This window comes from Diabrotica undecimpunctata, chromosome 2 (genome assembly GCF_040954645.1).
Source record: "Diabrotica undecimpunctata isolate CICGRU chromosome 2, icDiaUnde3, whole genome shotgun sequence".
Lineage (NCBI taxonomy): Eukaryota > Metazoa > Arthropoda > Insecta > Coleoptera > Chrysomelidae > Diabrotica > Diabrotica undecimpunctata.
Window position 1 is genome coordinate 176,814,564 of NC_092804.1, and position 20,552 is coordinate 176,835,115.

Below are 20,552 nucleotides of genomic sequence, written 5' to 3' on the forward strand. Positions count from 1 at the left end.
AAACAGGTGTGACAGTAGGCTGATGGGTCTGTAGTTTTCCAATTTTCGACTATCACCTTTCTTGTGTAATAAGATTACATTAGAGTTGTTCCAGCTCTTAGGGACTTTACCCTGATGTAAACAACTGTCCACAAGCTTAGTTACAATTGCAATTAGTTCCTTACCTCCTTCTAATATCATATTTGTGGTAATATTATCTTCTAAAAACTAATACTACTGTAGAGATAAACCACAGAACTTGCGGCCAACAGATGCTGTTTTGGGCTCAATCTTCTCCTTAAATCCACAATTAGATCGAAAAATACAAAAATCAAACTCTACACGACAATAATACGCCTAGACCTAACATATGGTTCAGAGACCTGGACTCTAACAAAAAGTAATGAAAACATGTTAGGATGTTTCGAAAGAAAAGAACCTATGGAGTAGCGAATTACAGTGGAGTGTAAAGAAGACGATACAACTTTATAGAATACTACTACTACTAAGGATTTCCACAGTTTTCACTGTCTTCCTTCACTCAACCGTTTTCTCCAATTTTCCCTGTCATTCCAGTCTCCATCTCGCAGGGTTCTTTTCTCCATAGCCTCGTCGATTTCATCTCTGAATGACCTTCGGGGTCTTCCTCTCTTTCTTCTTCCAATCGGGCTCCATTCTGTGATTTTGTTTATCCAGCGTCCTCTGTCCGCTCTTCTGACGTAGCCGTACCAGGATAGTCTCTTCTCCTCTATATAGTCGATTATGTCTGATTGCACTCCCATTCTCCGCTTAATCTCTGCGTTTTCAATTCTGTCTCTTTTTGTAAGTCTACAGCTTCTCCTCAGGAACTCCATTTCTACTGCTCTTATTCTACCTCTATTTCTCTTGTTTATTGTCCAGTTTTCGGACCCATATGTCAGGATACTTCTTGTCAGGGTGTTATATATTCTCTTTTTTGTCTTTATCGTAATGTTCTTATCCCACAACACTGAGTTTAGTTGTCTTATACAGTTTCTTGTTTGTCTCAGTCTGTTGTTTATATCTTCTTCTGTTGTTCCCTGGAATATACTTTATAGAATATACCAGGAAAAAAAGGTAAAACATATTAAGATAGGACGTCTGAGGTGCTTAGGGAAGGTAACGCAGATAGAACAAAATGACTCAACTAGAAAAACACTTCTTGATAAACCCATTGGTCAGAGAAGAAGATAAAGACCCAGAACAAGGTTTCTTAATAACATTGATGAAGACATGAAAAATATGGGAATACGTGCTTGACGGAGAAATAGACTAGTTACGATTGGAGAGAAATTCTTGAGAAAGCTAGGACCCACGTAGGGTTGTACAGCCAGAATAATGACGATGACTATTATGAAAGATAACCTTTAAGGATATAAACAATGGTCTATCAGCCATGATGCTGTGAAAAGCCAGGCACGCACGGAAATTCTTCATTTGAAATAAGAATAAAAATATGGAGCATTTCTAAAATTAGTACGTGGAATGTTCGGGGATTGCTGGAAACCGAAACAATAGATTTAGTGGAAAATGAGATACTCGTACAACGTTATGCTATTATATTTCTATCTAAAACTCACCGAAAAGATAAAAGATATTTTATGTTAAGAAATTGCAATGCTGTTTACTTCTCTGGTAATGATAACGAATCATGGATGATCTTGGATGAATCTTGTGATATTAAATAATGATATTTAAAGCTCTCTAAAAGAATACACAGCCGTTAGTGATTAGATAATTGTTGTCAGACTAAATATCAATCCAGTTATTCTTAATGTAGTATGCCAATAAATGAAGCTCACGATAAATAAATCGAAACTTTTTACAGTACGTTGGAACAGATGCTCAGGATGTTTCCAAACAGATAAATCACAGCAGTAGTATGCGATTTCAGTATCAAAATTGGTGCAAATACAGAAAGACCATTTCTTAGTCAGTTGAGACCGTCAACATATATGGACTTGGCGAAATACATGACACAGACATTTTACGACACTCAAAAAAAAAAAAAATTTCTTTCTTATGTGATGGATTCGACCGTTACTTAAAAGAATTTCATTTTAACAAGCAACAAACATCTATTGTAGTTATAACTGTTTCGGTAGAGTGCCTTTCTCAAGTGCTTTTTTGCAATTGAAAAAGTTGTAGTACATAAGTTAATGTTAACAGTCTTTGTAAATTACCAATAAATTATCATAGCATCGGGAGAAGCTGAAGATGGGATAATTTGGTATCCCAAAGGAAATAAGAGTTTTGGGATAGCACGTGAGATAGATATTCATTTTTGTGAGCAGATCAAAGGAGGGACTTTAGCTAGCGAAGTAACAAGTGTCTTTTCGGGTCAATTTCATGATTGAAAGAAATGGAATGTCAATCTGTTTGTTAAAATTTGAGAACAATATTATGGAGGTACGAAGGTATTTGATCAATATAATTTAATTGTCTTGAACATTTTGGCATTTGTTTTATTTCCTTTTATTTCTATTGTATGCATTGAACACTATTAGAAGGCAAAGGTATTTTACAGCTCACAAAAGAACCTTGAGATTAAATTTGAACATCTGATTTACAATTTGGGGTCTATAATTAAGATCATTGAGATATGACTGAATAAAAAACTGATGAATTTGTTTTATTGTTTGTTTGTCAATTTTTTGAAATTCATTAAATCAGGAACTGTATTTAAATCTAGAAGAAATTTCAATATCATATTAATAATATATAATTTGGTTTGGGTAAAGCTTTTTGAAGATTTTTCGTTTCGGGATCGTTAACAATAAAATCATTTAAAATATAAATTAATACGATTAAAACAAAATATGTAATTTTTTCGTTAAATGTTTAAGATATTTTTTTATAGCAATTTATAACATACTAGTAATTATTGTTAAATTAAATGGTATTTGAAAATGCTTTTTATTGTACATACAATGATAAGGGTAATATGAACAAATTTTGGCTTGTTTATCGCTAAATAAATAAAAAAAAATGTTTAAGTTTAATTATAAATAGTACATATTTTGGACGGATATTGTGCAATCCGTATAAAGATACCGCAACCTTTTCTTAAACCCATTTTTAGTGTTTTAAATGGGACATTATTTCATTTTCTATTTTAGTTCTTATATGATTATCTTCTTAATTTTGTATCGCTCTAATAAGTAGAATTTCAAGTAGCTTCGGCGATCCATTTGCATAATCCACAACATCCTGTCAGCAATGAAATTCTACGTGGTTTAGGAGTTACACCGTTTCTATGCCTAACATTTCATGTAGACATCACAATAACCAACGACGTTGGGTTATCAATATTTGAACACAGCATAAACATTCTTACCTTACAGAAAATTCAAACAGCACTTCAAGAATTTTACAAAATTACTTGAATCAAATTCACACTTTCGTTTCGTGGACCTTAAGAAGACATTTGACAAGGTCAAGTTAAAGAACGTTATCCACTTATCAACTAGAGAAAAAGTAAAGAAATGTATAAATATTCATTCTTCTGAATATCCCACCCATCAATGATTGAATAAACTTAATTTAAAAAGGGGCACTTATAAGAAGGCAGAAGACTGGGTCAAATTAGAGGACGTTATCCACTTATTGTATGCAAGAGAGATACCTCTAGGAATAATCAAAACGATCGAAAATATCTATAAAAACAACACAATAGAATTAATTACTATATAAATGGGAATAAGCCACAATTAAAGGTTAAAATACGTTTATTGACGTTTCAATTTCCACTTCGGAAATCGTTCTCAAAATACAAACATTAGTAAATTAAACAAATTTTGTTTTTTGTTACTTAGTGAAAAATTCTTCTAATAATTTAATTTTATCTGACTCATCTATATTGACAATTCAGACATACATTATACATTTTAAAGTAGACGACTTTAAAATGATATTGCCAATATTGTTGAGTTGCGTTCCTGGGACGACTTTACTTATAAGATAGTTCATTCGATTACATGAAATCAACTTTAACTTGAGAATATCCGTCAGAAAAGATCATAACATGTAATTCGTCTTTAAAAAGACAAATACATGCCATGATGACAGTAAAATTCTCCTGTTAGTGTTTCATGTAGTTAGTGTTTCTCGTGTTAGTGTATTCCATAGTAAATTATGAGGGAAAAACCAGGAAAAAACCTCATAATACTATCCCGACATGGTAAGTATTTGATCGTGCATTTAGTTTACCTTCAATAAACACCAAATTCCGATTTTATATGTTTGTTATTTAAAAAACATAAATGATGTATTCTCTATATGTTACTGACTTACCAATACTGGTATTTTCCTTTTAATAACTTCCTCTTTCAATATGGGTTACCAGATCCTACTACATTCTGCCGAGGAATTCGCGACACAATTGGTCTCATTTAGCATAATTAGAGCCGCTTCTTTGATTTTTCTCTTTTTACCATCCGTTTCTTTTAGGACTATATTTGAATCATTCCATTGAACCCTATGTTCATTATCCCATGCGTGTTTACATATTTGAGATCTATCAAATTCTCTATTTTTAATATAGGATTGATGTTCACTTATTCTAACATTTAATGGTCTTGATGTTTCACCTAAATAAAACTGATCGCATTCACAAGGTATTTTATAAATGCAATTCTTTGTCCTTTCTTGTTCATTGTTAGGTTTGGTTTTGGACAAAATAGATCTCAACGTGTTTGTTGTTTTGAATGTTGTTGAAATGTTGAATTTATTTCCTATCCTTTTAAGCTTTTCCGATAATCCTTTTATGTATGGTATTGTTATTTTCCTCGTAGTATTCCTTGCTTATGCTGTAGGATCTCGTTCTAAATTGTTTTGTTCTATTCGATCGATTGTTGAAAATTCCTTATTTATAAACGATAAAGGATAATCATTTTTTAATAAAACAGATGTTAACAAATGTTTTTCCTCCAAGAACGAATTTTCGTTAGAACAAGTAATTTTGGCTCTATCGTATAAGGATTTAATGATTCCCTTTTTAATATTAATATTGTGATTTGATTTGAAATTTAAATATCTGTTGGTGTGTGTTGGTTTTCTATACACCTGAGTTTCGTATCCAGTATCGTTCTTAGAGATTAAAACATCCAGAAAAGGTAATGTGTTATTATATTCCTTTTCCACGGTAAATGTTATTGTCTCTTCTTTATCGTTTATATCATTTAGGAATGTTTTCAACAACTCTGATCCATGAGGCCATATTGAGAATACATCATCTACATATCTCCACCATACTGAGGGTTTTAAATTTTGTTTTTGTTTTTTTAGTAAAAGTACTTTTTTGTAAAAGTACTTTTTATTTGGCTCTTATTGTTTTTAATAAATTTGCCTAAACTGTTGTTTGTTCTAATAGTTGATGTTATTCCTTTCTTTTTTATGTGTTTGGCTATGTTTGTTAATATCTTGCCCGTATATGTAATCGAGCAGAAAGTACTGGGGTTTTTCTCTGATGGTGGAAATACTAATTTCAGGCCTTTCTTACGTAGCTTTTGATTTAAAATTTTAGTAATTGTTTTTTCGGTATACCCATTGTTTCCTGCTATTTGCTTAATGATATTTAATTCTATGTTAAAGTTGTATTTTGACATCGGAACTTCTATTAATCGATGAAACACGTTATGATATGCTGTCAGTTTATGTTTTGTATAGTCGTGTCAGTATAGGTAGGTTTATGAAATACGGAGAACTCATTCGTTTGTTTGTTTGTTTGTTTTTAAGTCTGATGATTTCTAAATCTAAAAAAATTAATGAATTGATTCTGTTCTGTTTCTATTCTGAATTCGAATAATATACAATAAACATTGGTAAAGTGGTCTGTTAGTTGCTGTAAACATACCAGTACAGCGTCTATGTATCTCCACCAATATAAAAACTGTTTATTACTTACAAAAAATAAATGTTAATAAACGTGCTTAATAAACGATTAGTATACTGATAGGCGAACTTTTATTAAAGATTTAATTTAATACCAAAAAATCTCATACCTTTGTCAACCCTTCTGACTTCTGCAGTCTTTGTAGGTGTCATTTTGTCTATCACTGTTTCTCTAACAAATATATATTACTTATTTTTCGTATAACTATTCGTGTATCACATTCTTAGAGAAGAGAGTGCAGAAGGGCTGGAAGCTCTACAGCCGGCTAACTGGAGATCTCAGACTCGAAGTCTCGAACTAAGTGAACGAATAAATTCTTCGGTTTTTTGTAAAATAAAAAATTATATCGTTTTATGAGTGATGCAAATATTTATCTTCGTAGATAATTTCTAATTGCTTTGTTTTAGTTAAGATTACATATATTTGGTCAATAGGTAGATGGAATATCTTTTTTCTACTGTAAGGCCTTGAACCTGTTGTTCAAATTTTGTTATAAATGTTTCTGTGTATAATTGTTTTATAATTGTCAGTGATAGAAAATCTATATACTTATATTTTTTACAAACAGTTAATAAATAAAAAATGTCTGTATATTTTTCTATTATATTCTTTATAATAATTGTTCAATAATTACAATATTTGCAAAATGTTTTACAACCACATATAGGAAAAAACGATGCCTTTGTAAAAGACTCCGCCGATTTCATCGAGAAGATCCTGACATTCTTGATAGCTTTGCTGTTGTTTCCCTATTTACAAAAATTCCCCTAGAAGACGTTCTAAATTTAATTGAGGAACTAGTTTTCAAGGATATGGTGGAGTTATACCGTATTTGCCTCACAACCACCTTCTTTTCATGGGAAGACCAGATTTATGAACTGGTAGATGGAGTAGCAACGGAAAGCCCACTAAACACGGTCGTAGCCAACCTTTTCATGGAGCATTTAGGGAAGAGGGTAATGGAGTCATCATACAAGCCAAGGGTATGGTTTAGATACATCGATGACACTTTTGTGATTTGGGGTCACGCAGTGGAAAAACTTAACGATTTCCTGTCTAATATAAACATACTACATCCAAATATTCAATTTACGATGAAAACAGAGAAAGATCAACAACTAGCGTTCCTAGATGTATTAGTAAATCGAAAGGAAGGTTACTTAGGACATAAAGTGTATCAAAAACACTGTAAACAGGAACTCAACTTATCATCCAGGCCAAAACCCTGGCGGAGAGGGCGAAGAGAATTTGTGAACCACAGCATCTGCAAAGTGAACTTCTTCATATTGAAAAAGCGCTCACCTCTAATGGTTGTACCAGAAGAGAAATACATAAAGCAATTAACAACGTTTCTAGAAAAAAGATCGAAGAAACAGCATGTATAGGCAAAGCGTTCTTGCCCTATACATCGGGAGTAACAGACAAGAGCTGGAAATCAGTCTTATAAATGAACATTTAGAAGTAAATTTTTATTTAAAAATTTCTTTATAAAAGTTATAATATTAAAAAACCTATCGGGCTACATCACAGAAGGTTTTCAGAATTAATATTCCATCATCATTGCTATCTGAACTCTATAGGATATACCAGGAACCAGATATCGTAAAACACATAAAGATATGACGTCTGAGGTGGGTAGGCCATGTAATGTGGATGGAGCAAACCGACCCAGCTAGAAAAATGCTCCTTGATAGACCTATTGGTCAAAGAAGAAGAGGAAGACCCAGAACAAGATTCCTAGATAACATCGATGAAGACATGAGAAATATGGAAATACGTGCTTGGCGGAGGAAGGCGATGGATAGGGACGACTGGAGAAAAATTCTTGGGGAGGCTAGGACCCACACAGGGTTGTAAAGCCAAAATGATGATGATGATCATCATTGCTATCTTTTTTTTTTCTTTTATGAGGGGGGTGGTCCAAATGTTCGAAACATTCCTCGGTCCTAGAAGGTGGGCAGAACCGCCTTCTAGCCTTAGTTATGCAGGACTCCTTCAGCGTGGCCACTGTGATATCCGAGGCCGCGCGCTAGGGTTGTTTGGACACCATCGCCGTCAATGCCAGAGACCTACCTGCTAAAAAAACACCCTCCTCATGGAGGGTGTTGGTGAATTACCGGCCGGATTGCCGGATCGGATATTGGGACGCAACAATGTTCTCCTCACATATCCCTGAACTGCTCTCCACCGATCTGACGACCTAAGCATCTTCTCCACCAGTTTCGTGACTGATTGTACCCTACTTCCTAGGTATCTCTCAAGCAGGCTCCTCTCACCTATCCATCTATCGCATACCAATAGAGTGTGTGAGACAGTGTCCGATATTTCACAATACAGGCATTTGTCGTTTTCTCCCTTTCCAAATCTGTAAAGGTATGCCCTGAAGCAACCATCTGCGTCAGAAAATAATACAAACGCCGGTGCCCGCAATCCATCCATATTCGGAGATTAGGAATGAACGACTTCGTTCACTGCCCACCCTTCTCATCTCGTCCAATTCCTCTTGCCACACCATTGTGGACCTCTCCCTTTCTTCTGTTTTTAAACATTCTGTTGCTATGTTATCATTTCTTTTCTTGTATATTCTTCCCCTTTCCTTCACTAGCACGTGCATCGGAATACACCCGGTGATAACTCCTAACGCCTCGGCAGAGACTGTTCTGTATGCACACTCAACCCTCAATAGACTCTTCCTGCCTGCTCGGGTGAGCTGCTTTCTGTACGCCTTTGTTAAAACTGCAGAACTCCAGACAGGCGCAGATCGATTGCACAACAGAATGAAGGGCCCTCCTCCTTGCAGTTTTGGGCCCTCTGATGTTGGGCACGATCCCTCCCAATGCTGCTCCCTCCCACCACTTTCCGTTTTGACTCAGAGTCACCTCTAAATACCTCACGCAGTTCTTTGGAACCACTCTCTTTCCTGCACATTCGAATGTTACCCCGTCCCTTTTCCTTGGTCCCTTAAGAATTATAGCCTCGGTCTTACCCGCAGCCAGTTCTAGCTCATGCATTTTCATCCATTCCTCGACTTGGTTGCATGTACGCTGTGCACCAAAGATAAGGTCCTCCCTGTACCGCGCCACTACCAGCATAGCGAGATCGTCCGCATCATTGCTATCTGGATTTACAGGTTTGAAGCCAGTAAATATATGGGTAAACACCCTTTAAATGTTGTTAAATTAACTTTGAATTATATTTTTTAACTTTATAATGTAAGACTCCCCTAGAGGTTGCTAGTCCCGAGACGAAGTGCTGCGAGGAGTTGTTGATAGCCTAAAAAGCTCTTAGATGTTACATTTAGAATTAACATTATAATGTTGTCGGAAAATCTCATTCTAACATTTATTAATTTGATTTCATCTTTGTTGCTCTTCTGATCATAAAATATAAATGAATAAATTCAAGTACGTACAATGTCCTGGCGCTCGCCCTTGCTACAATATTAACACCATGACAACAGTCGTCTAACTAAATTATAGTAAATTCTTCCGCGTATACTGACCGATAAATGATACAGTATTCTGTTAATTACTAGTATCACCGATAGCTTATGCTACAATGCCTGTTAATATAGTTAATTAGGTAAATATGTACGTTTACACATTGTTAAAATCATGATATGTAAGTGCTCCTCGTAACATTCATAATGTAATGGTTTCTTTATTTCTAGTGCATCTTTATTGTGTATTTAGGGTAAAATTGTCTAAGCAGCTAAGTGTGTTGTTAATTTAGGAGTTATCATACTCAGGGCCGCCGCTACCATGTGTGCCAAGTGTGCATCGCACACGGGCGGTCAACAATAGGGGCGGCCAAAAGCAGTCCACTGATGATAATACTTTTTTAAAACGAAAATAAATTTAAATAATTAAATAGTAATGATTCAGATAATTCTGTGAACTCTAATATTCCAAACAATAATAATTATTCAGTACGTGATAATACTTAAATTCGTTTCATTTATCATGTATACTTCTTTTTTTCATCCTAATCTAAAACAAAATGTCAGAAAATATTATTTATTGTATGAACTGCCGCCCTTTTGCAGGTACAGTCATAAAGCAGTTTCGGGAATACTTTTTAATTCAAAACGGCTGGCGGCTTTCGGACTTCAGTGATTTGAGATTTCACACGTAGATACTTTACAATAATTTAGGCAAGTGGTTGTAAAATTTCTGTCTGTAAAATGTTAATATTGTTCCTATGGTTATGTTTATACATGGGTTTATTATGTCTTATGTTCAGTCTTAGTTGAGAATTCGATGAATTTAGACACGCTTTTGATAAAACGATTTTGTTTGTAAAATATAGTAGTGTATCCGTTTCTTTTGCACAGTAGGTACTGTATTTCGAAGTAACCTCGAGATCAGAGCAATTTTATTCGTATACGCGTTACGGCTACATATTATTTGGAGAAACATTATTTGGACAACTTATTTGCAGTGTTTTTGGATTTATTTTGTTAAATTCGCCCGGCTTCGTTCTTAAGTGATAATTTCAAAATGTCCGAAAGAAAAAGAAAAAGACTTTCAGGTTTTTAATATAGAAAAATAAAAGAGGCAAAAACTAAGGAGAAAAAAAAACTTAGCGGTGCACTGGAATAATTTTTGATGAAAAACATACATGAAAATAAAGAAGACTCGGATATAAATTTAGGACCTTCAACTTCAAGCGAAGTCCAAACCATAGAAAAAAGTACCAAACAATTGAATATTCCTTCGGATAGAGACGGATGATTTGATGACAATAATACCGATAGTGTGAGTGCTGATGCTGAAACGCTTGAACCTGAAACCAACAACAAAGACAGAACAATTAATGTTCCAGTTAATCTGGATTGCAGTGTAGGAAGCTCCAGCATATACTTGGTTTCAGATGATCCCGGTAAATGGCCTGCAAATATGAATCCAAGTGAAGTTCAATTTGTTGTTGAAAATTTTCCTCAGCAAATTACAAGAATTAACTTCTCCAGAGATACAAATAATAGAAAATTTTCAGAAACTTATTATTATCGTAAATTACCTTATCAAGACCAAATTCATTTCCCGTGGTTACTTTACTCATTATCACTAAATAGTGTTTTTTGTGCACCTTGTAAACTTTTTTGTTGTGATGAAAGCAGCCGACAATTACTTAGTGGAATTAATGGGGTAAGTGACTGGCAACATTTAGCTATTATTTTAAAAAGACATGAATCCGGTGCAGCTCATATAAATATTCTCAAAAACTGTTTGAACTATCTACAACATTAAAAAAAGGATTAACAGTTGACTCTGCTCATCAAAAATTATATGAAATGGAGAAAAACATTGGGGCGCACGTAGAACAAATAACAATTGTAGTAAAATGTGTTTCTGCAATGTTATCTATAGAACATGAAGTGTGTGCGATATTGAATAATAAAGATATTGTCAAAAAGTTTTCCCAGATGAAAGCCCGAAAAGTGCGTTTTTAGTTTTTTTATGTGTTTATGTTTCTATTCACGGTTTATTTTAATTAAATGGACGTTTAAATTAGGATATTAGGATATACATATTCTGGACGTTGGATCATGGTTATTAAATTAGGATAATGGACGTTTAAATTAGGATATTAGGATGGAATATTAGGATAATATATGGACGTTGGATTATGGAGATTAGTCTAAATGTTCAAGTAAGTATTTATCTATTTACAAATTATTATTGTTATTAATTATGCATCTTCTGCACATTTCTTTAAATAATAGTATGTATGTCTAAAGTGTTGGAAGGGGGCGGCAAATATTAAGTTGCACACGGGCGGCCAATACCTTAGCGGCGGCCCTGATCAGACTACCATAATCTAGCAATCACCAATATTAGGACACAAGAATTATTTTATAATACACCCCAGTTACTTAAAAAGTTATATTTAATCAAATATTTCATAACAATATTTGTACAAACAAACAAATAAATATATCAACCACACATTAAAGTATCATATCTTTTGGAGATCTCCGGTTTCAACGTAATATCTGCTGTCTTCTTCTTGATCGATTTTTTGCACATAATTCCACCGTTGGCGTTCACCTGAACCAAACGTAACGAAGATGATGGTGGAAAATATGTAGAATCCAACCGCTGTTAGGAACACAATTCTCCATAAATGTTGATCTTCCTAAAAAAGCAAATTATATGTAAGTCACGTATTTATATACTACAAGAAAAAAAACATAAAGCTCGTATTTCTTAGGAAGATCAACATTTTTGGATATCAATTCTCCATAAATGTTAATTTTCTTAAAAAATATAAATTACATACGTATTAGTTCTAGTTATTTATCTAATAATTTATCGTTTCAGTCTTAGATTCTGAGCCAAGGTACACACAAGTTGTTATAGCCAATTAAAAATTACTATTTAAAAAAATGGAGACATAGTACCATCGTCTTATTATGCAAAATAGACACAAAAAAGAGTAATTTAATGATTAGAAGGAATTGAACAGTAAAGGTCCATTATCAGTTTTCTTTTAAAAACGGTCAGTATTAATATATTTTGCCATTTTTAGAATGCCTCAAATTAAGAATCCGTATTCGTAACGTTCTTAATAACGTACCTTACACAAAACGCTCGCGGTCATTTCGGTGAAACTTATTTTGAAAAAAGCTTGGAATTTTGTGACAATGTTTAATAGAACTAAGGATTGACGATTAACCAAGTAGTTTTCTTACGAAAACGTTTTGTCACAGACATAATATGCTTTATGTGGAATGTTCTGATTAGTTTATGTGGGCAGTTTTAAGGTTTGGAGGGAAGGGCTAAAAATAATGTAAAAAGATGTCTACAATGCAGGTGAAACTGGACTTTTTTTATTAACCTCCAACAAGACGTTCGCTGTGAAAAGTGACAAGTGTACAGGTAAAAAATTTACAAAACAAAGACTGACAATTTTGTTTTGAACAAATATTTATACTGATAAGAAAAACTTCTTAATCTTTGCAAAACATTCGATGCTATAAAGAATGCTCATAAATCAGCAAATTGCCTTTGAAATTGGTAACTAATAAAATGACTTAGATGATCAATGATCTTATAACATAATAGCTGAAGAAATTTAATGAAAAAATGAAGACGCAAAACAAAAAAATTTTATTATTTTTGGATAATACCACAGCCCATGATAAATTAAAAGTAGAAATTGTAAACATGGTTTTAGTCAATTTAAATAAAACGTTCCTTTGTCAGTTTTTGGATCAAGATATTATCGATAAAATTACCTAAGTATAAAAAATTTTTGATAAAAAGACTTATCGTTTTACAATACAGTTCTTCTGAAGATGAAGAAAATAGCACTAATTGAGCCATTACTTTGGTATGGATATCCGTAGCTTAGAAAAATATTTCGCCAGCTACAATTTCCAAATGTTTTGGAAATGCAATATTTTTGGAAAATCTCCAAGAAGAGGAAGACTTCTACGAGGAAGTCGAAATTTCACTAGCTCAACTTATTTCTAATATAATAATGGGTAAGCTTAAAGAATTTTGTCTCTTGATGTGTTGTGTGACAGAAAAATTCCAATGAAGCTGAGGGGAAACATCTATAAAACTGCTATAAGACTACCTATAATGTATGGAACGGAATGTAAGGCAGTAAAAAAGAGGATGCATGTAAAGGAAATGAGAATGCTTAGAGAGATGAGTGGAGTGAAAAGAAAGGATAAAATTAAGAATGAGTATCTTAGGGGAACACCGATTAATACCAAGATAAAAGAGTACAGGGTAATGAATAATCGTCATTAAGCAGCACATAACGGTAACCAACTCGAAATAGTAAGCGAATACAAATACTTGGGAACCCTCATCAATGAAACAGGTGACCAAAATCACGAGATAAAAAGACGTATTGAAATTGCCAGGTCCACCTTTATAAAAATGAAAAACCTATTTTGTAATCGTGATATTAGTATTCAGCTACGAACTAGAATGTTAAAATGCTATGTATTCAGTACTTTGCTTTACGGTGTTGAGGCATGGACTCTTAAACAGAGGAATGTTAAAATCTTGAAAGCTTTGAGATGTGGTGCTACCGCCGTATACTAAAAATAAGTAAGGGTGGATAAAATTACAAATGAAGAGATAATACGCAGAATAAATAACGATCCAGAAGTTATACTGAATATAAAAAAGAGAAAACTTGAATACTTAGGCTACCTGATGAGAGGACAAAAGTACACATTCCTACAGAATATAATGCAAGAAAAAATCCAAGAACGCAGAAATCCAGGCCGTAGAAGAATGTCCTGGATGAGAAATTTAAGAGAGTACCACTAACAATTTATTCAAAACAGCAGTAAATAAAATTAGAATCGCCCTAACGATATCCAATCTCCGATAAAAGAGGAACTCAAAGAGGAAGAAAGCAGCACATGAACAAGAAATAAAAGATAAAAACTTATGGAAGAATGTTGTTAAGGAGACCGACCCCGCATAGGGATAAAGGCAAAGATAATGATTATGATGATGATGATTGTAACATGATTTTGCACCATTCCATCTATGTCTCATATTGGCCGTTATCGTTTTTGACTAATTTTGTGGTAATATTTCGAAAACAACCAAATTTCTAACTTCTTCTGAATTTCAGATAATGTACTTCTTATATTACCTGAGTTAAATAATTTATAACAAAACTTTTATTGCTGGACTGTGACAACCAACACGACTTATGTCAACCAACATGTCATACAGTCATGGTTACGTTAAATCATATTTTAGAGGCCATTACCATCTTTTATTACACCTGGATAATAATCTTTGCGTATTTACGTATTAGTTTGCGTACATTTTCGTATTAGTTTGCGTATTTCGATATTTATGGAAGATCGTGCATTTAAAAGCCTTTAGTTACGTCAATTACTAATAGAATTTACTTTTACATTAAAAGGTTAAGTAAAGGAAAGGGTTTCCAGCGCTTTATATGTTTACTTAAAAATAATTTGAGAGTTCACTATTTTCAATTATAAAGCAATTTATGAGAAAAAAATCTCGAGAGTTTAACATAGAAACATATTTATGCTTTGTTGATATAAATAAGAACGAAGGTCGAATCCAGATCGTTTAATGTTTTGTGGGAGAGAGTTTTTTTTGTATCGAATTCCAAGGAAAGAAAAGCCTTTGTTTCTAACCAGCAAGAGGATTTTTTAAACGGCGTCAATTTTAAATAGTTTAGGAGTCTTCTTGTGTAGTGTTCCCAGGACATCTCTGTAAGTATTTTTTTGATTTCTTTTTCGTAGTTAGTTTCTTTCAGTTCCTCAAATAAAGAAACCCTTATCCACGACCTAGTTCTCTAACCGATTGTTAATAATCCTCATTAAGCAGTTGGTATACTTGACTGAGCAACGAACTATATATAACCAAACTTTCTACTTACCCGCTAAATAAATTAACCATTAATTATAAAAAAAGCACTAACCTCGTTATAAACGATGTACTGAATTGCTATCGGAGTAATCAGCGAGAACATTTCTGATCCTGTATTGGTCATTCCCATAAGAGTTGAGCCGAAGTTTGGTGCCAAGTCCAAGTGATTTACGTTAAATCCAGCTGTATTTAAACTACGAACTGCAGCAGCTACTGTTATTATAACAACAACTAGTGCTCTATAGCTAGTTGGCATGTAGGCAACGATTAAAAGTAGAACAGAACAGCCAAGGGATCCTAAAAATTAGATAAAAGATTAGGTGAATAAATATATTTAATTGTATGTTGAATATGAAGTTGGAATTTAAAAAATGAATAATTATTTTTTCTTGACTTGTTTTAAAACTAGTCTCTGGTGATACTTTAGTTTTCCATCTAACCTAATAATAAAAAAAAAATAATATCACGGTTCATTTATGGTTGATCATGGTTTATAGAAAGAACATTTAGAGGTCACTGGAGAAAGTTGCAAACATCCTGATGAAAAAATGCTTTGGGCACAAATCAAAAAACCAACAAATTTTTGGGTAAATATTAAAATAATATTAGAAAAAAAATACTTAATAATAAGTATTATGACAGTACTAGAGATTACGATATTAAGATAATAATTTATTAGTCTCTATTAAGCAAACTTAAATGCAAAAAGGATAAGCGGGTGTATACTTTTTCCATCGTCAATTTGCCAATCGTCGGCTTTTGAGATTCTTTGATGTCAATGCCGACCATTGGCGTGGAAATTAAGAAAAGGGATCAGTTATCAAACGCATATTTCAAGAAAAATCATATAATTTTTATTAATTTTTACATAATTATATTCAGGAAAATTTCTCAATTTTTGGGCAGAAATTGTTTAAACAATTTTTTAAACAAATTCAAAATATCACCTTTTGTGCTCCAAAAAATATTTTTTAGGTTTTTGGGTGACTCTAAATAAGATCTATGTCATTTTTCTCAAAAGTTAATAGTTTTGGAGATATAGGCGATTTAAAATCCGAAAAATGCGATACCTAATATGCATTTTCGAGGCTTGAAAAATATGTAAATGAGTATTTTTGAGATTCAAGAGTATCTAAACTAAAGTATCAACATTGATTTTGGTGAGAAACCGGAGCAATATTTTCCGTAGCAGAAAAAGGTGATCTTTTGAATTTGAATTGTTTCCGGCAAAAATGTCCGGCACCCTTCAACCTTCGATTTGTTTAAACGGGGCATTTTTGAATAGGACTCTTCAAAGGACAGAATCAGTTTTTTTTCAAATGGGAGCGGGCTCACAACATCGAATAAATAACAAATTAATTCTTTCAAATTAAAGTTTGTTAATTTTAGTGATTTATAAGAATATTGGACTTATTATTTAGTTTTTACATAAACCATAATATTTTTTTACAATTATCTGTAAATAATGGCTCATTCTGTCAGAAAATTTTAAAAGATTGTCTATCCAGCAATTAAGATAGTCAACTGAAATTTAATTTTTAAACACGGCCTACTGTTAATGCACAAACAGGGTGAATCTTCAATATTTTGCTTCGAGTTAGAGATATCTAAAAAAGTTATTTGGAAAAGATGTTCCAAATATTATTATAACCCCACATAACAAAGTTTTATGTCAAAATTCGCACTTTTACTTTTTTCATTAATTGAAGAGCTTATTTCCAAAGTGTCTTAAATCCAAAATTTCGATTTTTTAAATTTTCTTTTTTTAAACTTTATAGATTTCTTCAAGTCTAGAATAAAGTTATATGTACCAAAACAACTTCTTATTTACCATTTAAAAGTGCATATGAAAATTGTAAAATTGTATAATTTGTATTTTAAATTTGTATGAAAATCTGTAATTTCATGGATTTCATTATATGGATGTAAGACACTTTGGAAATAAGCTCTTCAATTGTAGTCAGGATTCTAAAACGGACAGTTGGCTGTCCCGAGATGCATCTTTAGACAGCCAATTGTAGATTTAGGATCGAAATTACAAATAATACTGAAAAACTAAAATTGCGAATTTTGTCATGAAATTTGGTATGTGCGGTTACAATAAGTGGAACAACTTTTCCAAATAAGTTTTTCCGATTTCTCTAACGCGAAGCAAAATATCGAAAATTTACCCTGTTTGTGGATTCGCAGTAAGCCGCGTTTAAAATTTAAATTTCAGATGACTATCTTAAAAAAATGTGCAAATCGTCAGAGTCTTCTGAAGTCGAATCGTTCCCAGGTTGGATAACTATTGATGCTATTGCCGGTAAAACAGGATATTCGTTTTCTATTTTTACAACATAAGCTTCGCAATTTTTCCACACATCGTTATTAATGCCACTAATTATTTCTCGAATATTCTCAATGGCCATTGCGCTTAATGTTGGTGACTGATTATATTTTCGCAATCGTTTTTTTACGGTACCCCAAACCATTTCAATTGGATTAAAAATGCAATAGTATGAGGGTAATCGCAAAAGAGTATGGCCGTGCCTGCTGCAAATGGTGTCAATAACGTATTCGTTTTTAAAATTCCGACTTTTGATCATTCTAATTAATTCTTTCTTTACTGGAATCTTTTTAGGAACAGTGATGTTTTTAAGTTGCATAAATTTTAAAATTTCGTCCTTTTTCTTGTTATTATTAGGTATTTTATTTAATTTGTGGGAATGATCCGACGCATTATCCACAACAATCACTGAATTCGGCGGAATATATAATTATATTCAGGGAAATCTCTTAATTTTTCACGAATCAGTTCTAAAGTAGGCACTCTATTTTCTTTGTAAAAATTGTAAACTGTTCGCTGAATAACGTCTTTTGCAGCAGTGTCAATCCTACCCAATTTTTTATTTGGTCGCTTTCGTTTTAAGGAATGATCTGTAACTGTGCCTAATTTAATAATTGTATATATCGTCTTATACCCGATTTTTTTAATACATGAATTCTCGAAACAATTGCATTATCAATTGTAAACTGTTCGCTGAATAACGTCTTTTGCAGCAGTGTCAATCCTACCCAATTTTTTATTTGGTCGCTTTCGCTTTAAGGAATGATCTGTAACTGTGCCTAATTTAATAATTGTATATATCGTCTTATACCCGATTTTTTTAATACATGAATTCTCGAAACAATTGCATTATCAATTGTAAACTGTTCGCTGAATAACGTCTTTTGCAGCAGTGTCAATCCTACCCAATTTTTTATTTGGTCGCTTTCGTTTTAAGGAATGATCTGTAACTGTGCCTAATTTAATAATTGTATATATCGTCTTATACCCGATTTTTTTAATACATGAATTCTCGAAACAATTGCATTATCAGCCATCCCAATATTTTCTTTTTTCAAACACTCATACATATTTAAAACTATTCTTTGGGATTGTACGTGCAAATCTTTATTTTTTAATTCAGAGCTGTCAATAACATAATTGTCATTATTTATTGATAACACAGAAGTTGATGCATCTTAAAAAATGCCATCCTAGAAAAATATAATATTACTTATATTATAACTTATATTACCTATACCTTATAATAAGCCTCCGCCTCTGCAAAAGGAAATATTTTAGGGTGTCACATACCCAGACAAACAGGTGTTCATTAGAATTTACGGCTTTGCGCTTCGCGCTGTTGCCATAATGCATGAGTTTAAAATTAGTGAATATAACCTTAATACCATTATTAATATATCTGCAATTTTTCATGTTTCCGGGTAAGGTATAAAATCAATGAAATTTGGAAAAAAATAATACAATTCTTGAAACCGTTTTTGAGAACTTGGATTCTAAGTTGTCTGATTTCTTAAAAGTCGATCATTATATCTATAAAAGTATTACCGCTAAATTCACCAACAGGGCAACGTCGAACGTTCAAATTCTCTCCAGACTACAATGTTGCCAATATTCGAAAATTACTTAGAATATAAGTAATATATACAAAGTTCACGGTTGCTTTAATTCATTAGTGAAGAGTCCATGGAAATATTAGTACCTAGTTAATTAATTTATATATATATTTTTTGAGAATATGTTTATATTATTTTTTAAGAGTGTCGTTCGTTGACTAGCAATTGAATAATAACGAATAGGGAATAGAGAATATTTTTTAAATATAACCTTAGGAATTTTAGGAAATATGTCTGACAACCTTGATTTGAAAGGCGGTCTCTTTGATAACAGAATGAGACATGTTTATGTTGGAAAATTATTAGTGGATGTACTATAACAGTGATTTAAGTTTGCGGTCCAAAAGAAGATGTATGTATCAACCTGTATCTATGAACCTGTATGTATCAACCAAATCATCATCAACCTGTATGCGTCCACTGCTGGACATAGATCTCTCTCAGCTCTTTCCATCTGTCTCTGTCTTGTGCGGCTTGCATCCAGTTGTTGCTAATACGCTTTAGAGAGACGGTGTCTCCTTGCTGTACTCCTCGCTGTATACAGAATTTATTTGTTTCTTGTTCAGACAGTCTTACGCCAGGTGTGGCATTTTAATGAATATATTTGATTATGTAAGTGTAGCGATGGTCTATTCGGTGTTCTGTCAATGCTTTTAACTTTTTCTGATGGCTTATGGTATCGAAAGCTTTCTCCTAGTCGACAAATATCAGTGCCAATGGTTTGTTGTATTCTGCTTTACGTTCTTTATCACTAGTAAGTGGTTTTTAGTGCTGTATCCCGATCTAAATCCAGCTTGTTCTCTAGGCTGATAGAAGTCTAATTTAGTGTCAAATCTTTTTTTGATAATTTTTGTGAAAATTATATATTAGATTATTACTTTTATTCAACTTACATTTTATTGATTATTTTGTCAATGTTACTTTTGCATATTTAAAATAATTGTTTCTGTTCAAATAGTTTAATACAATTTTATAATAAAATAGATTCATAGAATCTATATTATTCTCAGTTCCAAATGTTATGAACCTTAGACTGCTGGAAGTTGAACCAATCTTCACCTGTTGTTGGCTATTCTGCCATAACATAGACTTTTTAAAATACGCCTTGCGGTTCTGTCATATTTTGACCTCAAGGCCACTGTCTTTTCTAGTTCGGCGTGGCACCTAACTGCTGGTCGCATTTCACCGACAGCGACTGAGAAGCTTAAGAGTGGTAACTTCATTATATATATTTTTTAAATATCTCTATAATTCAATTTTAATAATGTTACCTAAAGTTAAAATCAAATCTAACTAATATTATACTGTTGGAAGTGCATCATATGATCTTTTTG

General features: G+C 32.8%; 3 protein-coding genes across 3 annotated transcripts in view; 1 reads left to right on the forward strand and 2 right to left on the reverse strand.

The window, feature by feature from the left end:
• The window catches only part of LOC140435274 (putative inorganic phosphate cotransporter), a 47,135-nt gene extending 40,928 nt beyond the window's left edge, over window positions 1-6,207 (reverse strand). Inside the window, exon 1 of the mRNA XM_072524094.1 lies at window positions 6,000-6,207. Within this exon, the coding sequence (XP_072380195.1) occupies window positions 6,000-6,042 (43 nt within the window). The 5' untranslated portion in view covers window positions 6,043-6,207. The remainder of the gene's footprint in view (window positions 1-5,999) is intronic.
• The window catches only part of tow (target of wingless repressor), a 552,940-nt gene that overhangs the window by 192,389 nt on the left and 339,999 nt on the right, over window positions 1-20,552 (forward strand). The gene's annotated exons all lie outside the window — the stretch shown is intronic.
• The window catches only part of LOC140435275 (putative inorganic phosphate cotransporter), a 41,116-nt gene continuing 32,325 nt past the window's right edge, over window positions 11,762-20,552 (reverse strand). The window contains exons 7-8 of the mRNA XM_072524097.1: window positions 15,326-15,570; window positions 11,762-12,028 (exon numbers count right to left, since the gene is read on the reverse strand). Coding sequence (XP_072380198.1) covers window positions 11,849-12,028; window positions 15,326-15,570 — 425 coding nt within the window. The 3' untranslated portion in view covers window positions 11,762-11,848. The remainder of the gene's footprint in view (window positions 12,029-15,325; window positions 15,571-20,552) is intronic.